The sequence below is a fragment of the Vitis vinifera genome, chromosome 2, assembly GCF_030704535.1.
Source record: "Vitis vinifera cultivar Pinot Noir 40024 chromosome 2, ASM3070453v1".
NCBI classification, from domain to species: domain Eukaryota; kingdom Viridiplantae; phylum Streptophyta; class Magnoliopsida; order Vitales; family Vitaceae; genus Vitis; species Vitis vinifera.
The window spans coordinates 18,251,085-18,265,276 of record NC_081806.1 but is presented as its reverse complement, the minus strand read 5'-3'; the positions used below and the strand labels follow the sequence as shown (position 1 = coordinate 18,265,276).

Sequence of the window (14,192 nt, the reverse complement as noted above, 5' to 3'; positions counted from 1 at the left end):
TTATTTTAGTTTTAAAAAGAAAAAGAAATAATTAATAGACAAGCATGTAAATAAATAAATCGGTGTTTAGGTGAATCTAGAATTCATAAATCTTAAACCTAGAGTTATTTTGATGAAGATTTGAAAAGAAGAAATTAACCTTAAGATGAAAGTTTGGCTATGGTGGAAATATCTTGTACATCTACATATTTTATTTTCTTAGACCACGCCTTTGGATGTTTTGTTACTGTGGGTGAATCCTTAGGGCATAACTTATGGAGATTATTAACATTTTGTGGGAAGCATTGGGAACGATGCAATGTGTTTATGAGAACTTCTATAGTGTGTTGAGGTTGTAAAATAATTTGATGTTGTTTAGCAATAGGTAGGTATTTATAAAGGCATATAAGTTGCATAGGTGCTTTTGATATGGAGTTGAGCATAAAGGAATTTGGCATGGGCATCCGAGCAATTTTGTGCACAATATATTTTCATTTATGAAGATTACACCTTTGTTGTATAGAAGAATTAATTTTAATAAAAGGTTAAATAAATTTTGGATAATTGAATGCTAAAAAAGAATATCATATTAGAATTGAAAGAAATTTGAATAATTTTTTAGGAAAAGAAAGTCAAGTCAACCTAAGTAATGAAAATTGGATATTTTCCTGAATGAATTATTTTTCACCTAATTTTGGTATAAAGTTTAATAATAAATAAATATATACTTATAGTATAATAATTATTAGAACTTTAGTTTAAAGGATTCCTTTAAATCTCTTGTGATTTATAGGAAATTTCTGTGACTCTATTCCTTTAGGATTATCGAATTCAAGTAAGGGGATTTCGTAAAAATATGTTATCAAATTCAATTATATTTTTTTTGGAAATTATAAAAAAAAAAAGTTTAGATAAGTTTGAAGTACTAAAATTGGGAATTATGTTTGAATTAGCTATATTTTGCCTTACATGTGCATTGACATTATCTGATCCTATTCAACAAGGAAAAATATGTTGACCTCTATTACCCTTAGCAAGATAATAATGATTTGTAAACCTAGTTAGTAGGGTAGTTATTGATCTATGGTATACCATTAGATTGATTTTGGTTCCACCGACTCATATGTAAGGAACATCTAAGGCTACCTGCTTTCGTAAGTCTTACTATGTTGGACACTTTTGTTAACAATGGACCAATTTTTTTTAATATATGCATGTTTAACGAAAAATATATATGATTTGAGAATTTATGAAAATAACACATGTAATGCAAGTTTATTTCGTATGATTGAGCTCATATTACAAACATTACCCATTTCGTTTTTGAAAAATAAATGTATTTGATCTCTACCATTTATTTGGCTTTCAAGTTCACTACTTTAATTAAATTTTTTCAGGTATACTTGATTCTGGGAATAAGTGACATGGGTACGAAGGGTTCAAAATGCCCCTGTATTTCTTAAGCTATGATACTAATATAATTGGATATTTTTTGTATTAATGGTTTACTTTACTACTACTTTTTGGGAGATTTGTCATAATTTAATTTATGGATTTTGGTATGAAAAGATAAATTTCTACTAAAACTTTTTTGTTAGCTTAATTACTACTTCTCATGTCAAGCCTTCAGACTTCACATGTGAAATGATCGTAGTGTCCTAACCTTTGGGTTTGGGTTGTCTCATCATTAGCTTGCATTTCCATGGGAAGGGTTATGATAAATTAGCAATGATGTTTCACGCTAACTTGGCTTCAAATTTTACGTTGATGCTTTTCTTGTTGCACCATATTTTATCAACAAGATACCTTCCACAACTTTGAACTTTGACACTACATTAAAAGTTAATATTTCTCAAAAGGTATAGCAAACACAAATTCACCAAGAAGACCTACCCTTTTGTCTTCCTAGCCTATAGCTCTCTTCAAAAGAGATATAAATGCTTGCATGCATCCCCAAACAAATAGAGTTTATCACGACATATTTCTACTTGCAAACACTAATGCAATCCATAGCTCATTTCCTTTCCTAAAAGGATGAATGGCTCACACTACTGACCAAAATAAGCATTCAAAACACTCAAGCCTTCAAGCCAAAAACAGTGTCATAAGTTGATACAATGCCTACTATTGATATAACACCTATCACTAGTAATCTCCACCGTGCCACATTTAAATTGAGAACTTTTTTGAAGAGATCCTAAGCTAAATTAAACTGCTTAATTCTTAAAAGCCATGTAGATTCTAATTTAGAGCATGGATGTAATAAGTCTAACAAGCTCTGCCTCTTTTGTCATTCTCTTTAGCTCTTGTTCAAACCTTTCCATGACTGGCGGAGGCAGGCATATAGGTATAACATTCCCTTATTCTCCTTTGCTGTTCCTGAACCACATACGGAAGTTAATAATAGGTAAAGCCCTAGCAACCCCACCATAGACTGGCTTCCCCCACCCGAAATCGACCTCTTCAAACCCTGCACGCGTGACATCTGAAACAATATAGTTCCCTAGCTGTGTAAATAAGGGCCGACCCTTGATGACCATAAGATCTGCCACTGATTTAATGTAATCCTGGCTCATTTCCACCTTGGCTTTCTTCACTAACCTTATCGCAAATTCCAATGGATTTTTACATAGCATTCCAGCCTTAGTAATTGAAGTTGGAGTCACAAAAGCATTTCCATAGTATCCTAATGCGAACAACCTCATCAGGGTCTACTGCAAATGCAATTGTGCGGCATCTCCATACACACGCCATTAGTACCTCAAACGTTGAGCAGGCACTGAGGTTTGCCGGAAGTTGGTTCTTAAGTGCTCTTATCTCCTCAGGGCCAAAGAAGAATGATCGATGAACCAAATTATTTTCGTCCATGGCCATTAGTGTGCCCTTGGTGTTGGTTACCTTCTCGAATTCATGATGTATACGGATTATTCGTGGTGGATTTCGGGCCTTTAACAGCTCTCTTTGCCATATGGGCAGCAGAGATGGCACAGAAAGACCTTGAGCCATCTCGCCTATGGTGTTGAGGAATTGGATCAAACCAAGTGCATCAGACATTGTGTGGTTTAGACGCAGTGCAAATATAAATCCTCCGCACCTCAATCGGATCACTTGCATTTTACAAAGTAGTCTTTATCAATATATGCTTAAGCAACATCCAATGATTTTTGTAATGAAAGTTAATACTTATTATTTAATTGTAACTACCGCACCCAACCATTTAGATATTGTCTGCTTTGGGCCCAAGGGGGTCCTCAAGACTTTAAAACGCGTTTACAAGGTTATGAGGAGTCTGTATTTATATAGCGTCAGGAACTTTCCCCCCTATCTTGTAACGACCCGCTCCCAATCGTGTAGATATGGTCCGCTTTGGACCCAAAGAGGCCCTCATGACTTTAAAACGTGTCTACTTGGTTAAGAGGAGCCTCTACATATATAGCATCAGGAACTTCCTCCCCTATCCGATGTAGGACATCACAAATACCCCCCCATGCAGACACAACGTCCTCGTTGTGTCCCATGAGATTGCGGGGCCAAACAGACAAACACCATTTACGGGGCCAAACAAACCCCCACACCGGGGTCGAGGATCGGCTTTCATACCATTTGTAACGAACCGCACCCAACCATGTAGATATTGTCCACTTTAGACCCAAAGGGGTCCTCACGGCTTTAAAACGCGTCTACAAGGTTAAGAAGAACCTCTACATATATAGCACCAGGAACATTCTCTCTTATCCGATGTGGGACATCACAAACATCCCCCATGCAGACACAACGTCCTCGTTGTGTCCCATGGGATTGCGGGGCCAAACAAACTCCCACACCGGGGTCGGGGATAAACTCTAATACCATTTGTAACGACCCACTCCCAACCGTGTAGATATTGTCCACTTTGGACCCAAAGAGGCCCTCATGGCTTTAAAACATGTCTACTTGGTTAAGAGGAGCCTCTACATATATAGCGCTATGAACTTCCTCCCATATCCGATGTAGGACATCACATATCCGATGTGGGATGTCACAAACATCCTCCCATGCAGACACAACGTCCTTGTTGTGTCCCACGGGATTGCGGGGTCAAACAGACAAACACCCCTAAGGGCCAAACTAACCCCCACACCGAGGTCGGAGATTGGTTCTGATACCATTTGTAACGACCCGCACCCAACCATGTAGATATTGTCCGCTTTGGGCCCAAGGGGGCCCTCACAGCTTTAAAAAGCGCTTACAGGGTTACAAGCAGTCCATACTTATGTAGCGTCGGGAAGTATCCCCCTATCCGATGTGGGATGTCACATTAATAACTTAAAACTCATTTTAAGTTAAATTATTTTTAAATTGCTAACATAAAACGAATTATCTATTTTTTAGGTTAAGTAGTAGATTGTTTGGTAGGGTTATCTAAACTTATTCTAAATCCTCAAATTGATATATTTACCTTTATTAATTTTAATTAATATTTATTTGCATTGATTTTAACTCATATTTATTTTCATTAATTTTAAATAATAAATTTATATATAAAATATTCATATTTATTGTATCGTAGATACATAAAATATTTATTAAAAAAAATAGATCACACATGTTGAATCATAATTCTAAAATATACTCTCCCTATGTGGTCTCAAAAATTTATTTTTAACATTTAACAAAAAATCAAATATTTTGATTTTTTTATTCTGTAATTTTTTTTATTTAAAAAATAAGTAATAAGTAAAAAAATAAAATAAAATAAAATAAAAAAATAAATCATCTAAAACGTGAAAGTAAATTATATTCGGTTTTAAGTTAAAAAAAAATCACTTAAATGAATTATTTCAACTTAATACTTGGAATTAAAAATGACTTTAAGTTGTTATATTGAGTTATTTTACTAAACATGTTTAATGTTAATGATTTACCTGAATTAAGATAAGAGGGGAACCAAGAATTCCCCTGGAGCCAGGGACATCATACAGAAGCTCCTCAAAGTAGGGACACATTGGCTGAATTGCATCACCAAGATTCTCAAGTGTTGTATCCGCATCGGCTTCAATGAACAAGACCCCTTCACCGGTGCAGTCCACCATGAGTTTTCTGTTATCCCCTTCAATCAGCCTGCCTGCAAATGGATGGTAGTATACAAGCGCCTTACCTAGAGCTTCTCTAATGACCTTTACAGGGTCTTTTCCTTCCATTAAAGGATTGTTTCGGTAAAACATTGTCCCAGGAATTTGAATGCGAAGGCAGGCCTTCTTGATCATCTATATCAGAAAGCTGCTTCACCTCTCGCAGGTAGGGTTTGCAGGCCGAACAATCTGTGGATCACACCGGTTAACCGAGAATACTAGAGGAGACGACGATGATGCCATGTCCTTCCAGGCAAGGAGTTTGTTGATAGAATATAGAAACAATGATAAGAGAAAATTGCAGGAGTTTATGTGATGGTTTGCTTTGAGAAGAAGGTAGCTATATATTTATAGTCTAATGCTGCACTCCAATAACGTGGCCGACCATCTTGCTCAGCCTATGACACGGTGCAGATGAGAGGTAGAACTTTAAGTGTGTTTCACTTGTATTTTTCTCTCCAGGCTACAACACGGTTTAGATTATAGGTAGAAATTTGGGCGTACCTTTCGTCAGACGAAGTTCTGATAGCATGTTATCATTTTACTTAAATTGGATTACACTAATGGGGGATAAATAAATAGAGTAGTGTAAACTTGAGATAAAAAATGTCATATGAAGCGCCCAAAGATACTAATAAGGGAAAAGCTATTTGCAAATCCACCCACCATCTTAATGCATCCACCAAAGTGTCTTCACCATTCTTTTCTTCTACACCACACCTTTTTTATTTTCTACTCTTCAACAAAATTCTAAGGTAAAAACTTATTCTCCTAAGTTTGTTTGTCATCAAAAAGGTGTTTGAATTAAGCAACCTCTCTTATAGATTTTCGTTTATATTCATACATTACAAGTATGTATGTTTTATGTAAATGTATTTTAAGGGCTCTTAATTATTTATATAACTATAAACAAATATTTATTATAAAAATAGTCAGGGAACATTTAGGAATTATTAAAAAGTGATTTAGAGGTGAAGACTTTTGAAAAAGTGAAAAAAAAAAAGAGTGATGGGGGGATTCCATACCTGAAAGGCTAGACATTTTTAATGATATTAAAAACTATAAGGTTGAACACCCTTAAAGATGCCCGGAGGTATAATATTACATGTTTTAAAAACCATCCAACCCTAAAATTACAAACATTTTTCTCGATTCCTGCATTTTCAAGTGCTAAAAAATGAATATATATATATATATATATATATATATCATAAGTGTGCATTTCTAGCATCATCAAAGATGATTATTTAATTATTCATTCACAAATTTAAAAAAAGTATTTTATTAGGATTCCTAAGAAAATGAAAAGAAGAAATGGCAGGCCAAAAAGAAATAAAAAAGAAATAAAAAGATGAATACACATTAATTTGAAATGGTGTTTTGGTCTTTCACTAATGGATACTATTGTCTTAAAAAATCATAAACTAGGTAGATACCTAAAGAAATTAAATTAGGTTGATACAAATATAAATTTGAAAAAAAAAAATTCTAACTTTTATAATAAATGTCAAAATCACCTTTATACTCATTTCCTTTTTTGTCAAAATTCCATAAGCTCATGTCATTAACTATTTTCCCTAAAAGGCACACGTGATCATTTAAAACAAGTCTCAACCCTTTTTTTTTAACAAAATAATTTTCTTCTCCATTCTATAATAAAGTCTTATCAACTTTTTTTTTCGACACGTGGCACCAATTTAAAACCCATCTCAACGAGTCAATTGGGAATCTCATGTGCTGGTGCATGTTGATGCTAACATGACATGGAGATTTAAATGAAGAGGAGCCCACATTCTAGATATTTTTTATTTATTAACTTTCTAAATTAATATTAATATCATATTTTCATTTAAAAATACTAATATTTAAAAAATTTTAACAATGAATTATATTATGTTTATAACTCACATTTTGCTTTAAAATAATATTATATTATAAAATAAAATACAAAATAAATGAATAATACTTTTTTTAAATGAATATTGTAATGATAATTTTGGTAAGATATGAATGCAGATAATATATTATAAAAACCAAATCATACAAAAGAATGATAATAATATTTAAAAAAATGATAATGCTTAATAATATTTTATTTAAAATGAATTATAAAAATAAACATAATTATTATTTTTAAATATATAAATAAATTAAGTTTTCATTATACAACACAAAATTTTACCTATTTACTAATAAGGTGTTTTGGACCACTTTGGTTGGGTAAATTTTTGTATCAATCAAATAAACATTTGAACTTAAAATTATTTTTAACAAAAAATAGAAAACAATTTTCTGATTATCAAACTTGTTTTCCTATTTTTTTTTGTTTCAAAGAAAAGAAACGAAACAATTGTCAAAGGGACTAGTGTTCCTTCTTTAATTATTTTTAGTTTTTGTGTCATGTAGCATTGCTAACTTGGTTTAGGAAGGTTGATTTAACAACTTCAAATATAGTGAGTTATATAAGTGTTCTCAAGGATTGCTTAGGAAACATCTCAAAGTGTGGCACTAATCCCAATTTACATCTTCAAAAACTTTGTACTTGTACCTCCAAAACCATGACTGAAGAGCTGTTAAATATTACCAACGAGGATGTCAGAAACAAGATGAAGTTGAATTCAACCATCCGCCTATGGGATGCATACCCTAGTTTATGCATTCCGAAAATTTTGTGTCACCTTAAAGGTACCATAATTCCCTGCAGATATTGTATTATTTCTAATTAAGAATCCAAAACATAATCTAGGTCTAAAGAGTGATATCCTTTGTTTAGTGGAAAGAAAAAAAAAATGGTGCATTTGATACGTGGAGAGAAAGTGTGGTATGTGTAGTGTTGTGTGTAAAGATTGAAGAGATGGCGAGTTCTATGTGGAAACTAGGAGATGGGAAAAGAAAAGAAAAAAAATATGAGAAGGACAAAAAAATAAAGAAGATATATATACATATATATTATATATATACTCTTGGGAATGGATTTTGGAAATGAAGCAACTTTTATGAAAATTTGTAAACTCGTTTATTAAATTGTTATTGATTCAGAAGTTGAAAATAAAAATATTGGTAATAATATTAACATAGAAAATTATTTAAATTGTCAAACTTATAATTTCAGATAAAATAGGTAGTAGTAATAGTTGTTATTTCTTATGTTATTTTTAGGTGAAAATTAGATTCTTCAACAATAATTTTTTTAAGGGTTTTGAGTGCTTTTTGAGGTAGCAGAAATTAATATAGATTTTCTAAGAGAAATTTTTTTTTTTATATTATGTAAAATATTATTTTTGTTTTGATGCATTAATGAATTATATTTTGCATGAAAAATATGTAAGAACATTTTCTTTTGTTTATAATAAAAAAATGAAGATATAATGTTTTTGTAAGTTTTAATAAATGAAACAAAATGTTTGACTTTGGTTTATTTGGTTTTAGTCAACGGGTTATATTGTTGACATTTCTTGCCATAATCAATGGGTTATTATTATTGACCTTTTTGGCCTTAATCAACAGGTAATAATTATTCGACCTTTATATTTCTTGGTGTGGAATGTAATTGTTTTAAACTCCATCCTCTAGGGATTAGGGTAGAGGCTATTAGTATTAGTAATGTTTGGTTCCATCCACCATAAAAAGAACAAATTTAAGGGTAGCCTCCCATTTGTAAAGTTTCGCCTAATTGGGCAACAACGTCTCACCTAATCAAACAACATTTGTTATTTGATAATTAGAGTAAAAATATTTTGAATGCATTTCATTTAGATTTAATATAAAATTGTTATTTACATAAATATGAAAATGTTTGGTTGAAAAGTTTTGGATGCTTTAGCATGTTTGAATTCAAAGTTTTTATATAAAAAAAAAATGTACATTATACCTCCTATTTGTAATCATAGTTGAAAATGTTTTATTCATGAAACTATATTAATATTTCTTATTGGGTTTGAACTCATTATCTTCCATTGATAATTTTTTTTCAAATACTTTCAATTCAGGCGAGGAGTGATAATTAGGCTAGGAATTTGTCTTTATTAGGGCTTTGGTTTAAACTTTATTTTTGGACAGTGTTTAAATGTTAGAAATTAATTACTGTTTGAACCATTTCGGTTTGAAGTTGTTAGGACAATAGCAAAGTGGTTGATGTGTTAGTTTTTTTAAGTTAAATTTGAGGATTATACTCAGAGTAAGAATTTGGTAATTAGTGATCTTCTAGTTACAAGATAATTGTTTGAGTTATTTGTCATTTGAGTTTTCGAGTTTGAGGTTTAAAATGATAGTCACTCCCTTAGAGGGGTCTTTGGCATGACACATATATTCTATAATAAATGTTAGCATGGACAACACATTCCACGTGAATAATACTACTTATGGATTGGTTGTAACATTTGGTTTGAAGTTTTTCATACTATTCATAATGCGTTGATTCATAAAACAAAAATATTTGAAAAAAAGGAATTGAATGCGTTGATTCATAAGGACAAAATGTTTGTTGTGTTTCACATGTTCTTTTAAGAAAGTAAGGAAATTCAGGCCACAGCATACAACTTGTACACGTTTTGTCGTGCTTTACACTATTATGCAGCAAGTGAATGTTTCACATGTTCTTTTAAGAAAGTAAGGTAATTCAGGACACAGCATACAACTAGTACACGTTTGTATGTTTGGATGCAATGATTTTTTCTTTAAGGAAAATGATTTTTTTTTTTATTTTATATTTGGATACAACGGAAAATGTATGTTTGCTTTTTCAAAAATAGAATGGAAAAGTTGAAAAAAAAATATTTCAATTTTAAAAAATACTTTTTGGATGAAAAATAGAAAGAAGATAAAATGAATATAAAAAATGACCTAAAATATTAATAACTTTGTAACTAATATTAAAAAATATTTTAAAACTATTTTAACTTAAGTCAGATGATAACTCAACATCAACAACCACTCTATTTTTTGTGGTTTTTGAATGGGAACCTTCTTAATCAATTAATGCATGGCAGGTGTATGGTTGATATCTTGGTGCGGATCGCTGACAAGTCCTACACCATGATATCAAACATCATCGAATACAGACCACATAGTTTCACACGCAGCCACCTTATCCCGTGGTCCACGTGGAATTTTGAGTCAAAATGGTCATTTTCTCATAGCTCATTTGAGTTTTTCTTTCTTTCTTTCTTTTTTTTTTCAATTTATCAAAAAAAAAAAAAAACCCATAATTTCATAATCTTGTTCAAATTAACCAAAAGAGACCGTAAATTTTGAAAATGCGATGTGGTTTTAGAATTGTAATAAAACTACATTTGAGACGATAAATTTTGAATAGAAAAAAGAGAAATATTATTTTGAACAAAAGTTTTAAAACATGTTTAAAAGATACCAAAAGAGCATGATATATATTATTAACTCAACTCTATAAGCTTAAACTTTTAGGGAAATTAATATTTCAACAATGGCATTAGAACTTTGTCCAACGAAAGATCATACACCCAAAATTTTACATATTATCTAAAGAGTTATTTGATTAAAAGGGTCATTGGGAACCCATTTTTGAAAATCTAACCCTTTATCCTTTTTTGATCTCGTTTTCATAAAAATATCCTTTTTTTTTTTTTTTGGAAAAATAACCCATATATTGTGCCACATTATTGGAGTGCAGCATTAGACTATAAATATCAGCTACCTTCTCAAAGCAAACCATCACATAAACTCCTTCAATTTTCTTTTATCATTGTTTCTACATTCTATCAACAAGCTCCTTGCCTGGAAGGACATGGCATCATCATGGTCTCCTCTAGTATTCTCGGTTAAACGGTGTGCTCCAGAGTTTGTTCGGCCTACAAACCCTACCCCACGAGAGGTGAAGCAGCTTTCTGATATAGATGATCAAGAAGGCCTTCGCTTTCAAATTCCTGTGATAATGTTTTACCCGAACAATCCTTTAATGAAAGGAAAAGACCCTGTAAAGGTCATTAGAGAAGCTCTAGGTAAGGCGCTTGTATACTACTACCCATTTGCAGGCAGGCTGATTGAAGGGGATAATAGAAAACTCATGGTGGACTGCACCGGTGAAGGGGTCTTGTTCATTGAAGCCGATGCCGATACCACACTTGAGAATCTTGGTGATGCAATTCAACCAATGTGTCCCTGCTTCGAGGAGCTTCTGTATGATGTCCCTGGCTCCGGGGGAATTCTTGGTTCTCCTCTTATCTTAATTCAGGTAAATATTCTCCATCATCAATTATATTTGATAAAATAACTTAATCTTGTAACTTGAAGTTATTTTTATTTAAATAATTTTAAATATTAAATTAAAATAGTTAACTCAAGTGGTATTTTTTTTTAACTTAATATTAAATGTAATTTACTTTCACATTTTAAACTATTTGTTTTTGACTTTTTTTACTTATTACTTATCTTTTAATTTTTTAATTGAATAGAAAAAGTCAAAACAGTTAGTTTTTTGAAATACTAAAAATAACTTTTTGAAACCATTTTTTAAATAAATATTTTATGGTTATTTTCATATATCTCCGGTAACATAAATATGAATGTTTTATAAATATATTTATTATTTAAAATTAATGAAAATAAATATAAATTAAAGTCAATCACAATAAATATTAATCAAAATTAATAAGGGTAAATATGTTAATTGACTCAATTTGATGATTTAGAATAAATTTGACCAAATAACCTAATATTTAGATAATAAGTTTTAAGTTAACAACTTAACAATAATTTAACTTAATAAACTTAAGTTATTAAGTAATAAATATTAAGTTTAATCTGACAAATCATTCGATGTTGCTAAAGCATATATTGATAAAGAAATCTTGGTACAATGCAGGTGACCCGATTGAGGTGTGGAGGATTTATATTTGCATTGCGCCTAAACCACACAATGAGTGATGCTCTTGGCTTGATCCAATTCCTCAACGCCATAAGCGAGATGGCTCAAGGTCTGTCTGTGCCATCTCTGCTGCCCATATGGGAAAGAGAGCTGTTAAATGCCCGAAATCCGCCACGAATAACCCGTATACATCATGAATACGAGGAGGTAACCAACAACAAGGGCACACTAATGGCCATGGACGAAAATAATTTGGTTCATCGGTCATTCTTCTTTGGCCCCAAGGAGATAAGAGCACTTAGGAACCGACTTCCTGCAAGCCTCGGTGCCTGCTCGACGTTTGAGGTTCTAACAGCATATGTATGGAGATGCCGCACAATTGCATTTGCAGTAGACCCTGATGAGGTTGTTCGCATTTCATGCTTAATCAATATGCGAGGCAAGCGCGGTTTTGATCTGCCACCAGGATACTATGGAAATGCTTTTGTGTATCCAGCTTCAATTACTAAGGCTGGAATGCTATGTAAAAACCCATTGGAATATGCGATAAGGTTACTGAAGAAAGCCAAGGCGGAAATGAGCCAAGAGTACATAAAATCAGTGGCAGATCTGATGGTCATCAAGGGCCGGCCCTCATTTACGCAGCCGGGGAACTATTTTGTTTCAGATGTCACACGTGCCGGGTTTGGAGAGGTAAACTTCGGGTGGGGGAAGCCAGTCTATGGTGGGCTTGCTAGGGCTTTATCTATTATTAGCTTCTGTACGAGGTTCAGGAACAGCAAAGGAGAAGAAGGAAATGTTATACCTATTTGCCTGCCTCCGCCAGTCATGGAAAGGTTTGAACAGGAGCTAAAGAGAATGACAAAAGAGGCAGAGCCTGTTAGACTTATTACATCCATGCTCTAAATTAAAGAGAATCTACACGGATTTTAAGAATCAAGCAGTTTAATTTAGCTTAGGATCTCTTTAAAAAAGTTCACAATTTAAATGTAGCAGGGTGGAGATTACTAGTGCTAGGTGTTATATCAATAGTAGGCAATGTATCAGTCTATGACACTGTATTTGGCTTGAAGGCTCGAGTGCTGTTGAATGCTTATTTCGGCCAGTGGTGTGAGCCATTCATCTTCTTAGGAAAGGAACTGAGCTATGGATTTCCATGCATAGCATTAGTGTTTGCAAGTGAAAACATGTCTTGATAAACTCTATTTGTTTGGGGATGTATGCAAGCATTTATCTCTTTTGAAGACAAAAGGGTAGGTCTTCTTGGTGAATTTGTGTTTGCTATACCTTTTGAGAAATATTAACTTTATATCTTGTTGATGAGATTTAGTACAACAAGAAAAACATCAACCTAAAAATTTGAAGGCACGTTAAAATGAAACATCATTGCTAATTTATCATATCCCTTCTCATGGAAATGCGAGCTAATGATGTGATGACCCAAACCCAAAGGTTAGGACACCACGATCATTTGACATGTGCAGTACGAAGGCTTGACACAAGAAGTAGTAATTAAGCTAACAAAAAAGTTTTAACTAGAAATTTGCCTTTTCATACAAAAATCCATATATTAAATTATGACAAATGTCCCGAAAAGTAGTAATAAAGTGAACCACTAATACAAAAAATTATATAATTAATTAGTCTCTTAGCTAAAGAAATAAGGGGGCTTTTGAACCCTTCATACCCATGCTTATTCCCAAAATCAAGTATACCTAAAAATATTTAATAAAAGGAATGAACTTGAATGTAAATAAAGGATAGAGATTAAATATATTTATTTTCAAAAAATGATATAGGGAATGTTTGTAATATGAGCCCAATTATATTAAATAAACTTGTATTACATGTGTTATTTTCATAAAGTCTCAAATCATATATGTTTTTCGATAAATGTGAATATATTAAAAAATTTCTAATACATTGTTAACAGAAGTGCTCAACATGGTGAAACTTATGAAAGCAGGCAACCAATGGAGAATTTTGGTAATTTATTACTAATAAGTTCACTTTAATCATATTAGTTGATATCAATAGGTTACTTTTAACTGAATAAAAAAAAATCAAATATTTTGATTTTTCTATTAAGCCAAAAATCAAACACCACCTTAGACAATAATTTTCTTGTGATTTTTTTTTTTTTTTTTTTTTTTTTGTTGAAACACAAATTTATATAATTAAGAAATTAATTAAAAAAAATCTAAGTAATCACGGAAAGATATGAGAGGTCATCACATAAAAAAAAAATATTTTGAAACATT

At 32.1% G+C, this 14,192-nt stretch overlaps 1 protein-coding gene and 1 pseudogene across 1 annotated transcript; one reads left to right on the top strand and one right to left on the bottom strand.

The window, feature by feature from the left end:
* Positions 1-2,225: 2,225 nt before the first annotated feature.
* On the bottom strand, positions 2,226-5,452 carry LOC100242620 (methanol O-anthraniloyltransferase-like; annotated as a pseudogene).
* Positions 5,453-10,779: 5,327 nt separating this feature from the next.
* On the top strand, positions 10,780-13,092 carry LOC100263045 (methanol O-anthraniloyltransferase). Its single transcript, XM_002265805.5, has 2 exons — positions 10,780-11,298; positions 11,929-13,092. The coding sequence occupies exons 1-2, from the start codon at positions 10,852-10,854 to the stop codon at positions 12,835-12,837; spliced, it is 1,356 nt and encodes a 451-aa protein (XP_002265841.1). The 5' UTR covers positions 10,780-10,851; the 3' UTR covers positions 12,838-13,092.
* The last annotated feature ends 1,100 nt before the right edge of the window (positions 13,093-14,192 follow it).

What these genes read in the sequence shown, in the direction of transcription:
- LOC100263045 (XM_002265805.5), top strand. Translation starts at nt 10,852, where the DNA reads ATGGCATCATCATGGTCTCCTCTAGTATTCTCGGTTAAACGGTGTGCT. An exon ending in CTCCTCTTATCTTAATTCAG is followed by an intron (nt 11,299 to 11,928) that starts GTAAATATTCTC and finishes GGTACAATGCAG; the next exon opens with GTGACCCGATTGAGGTGTGG.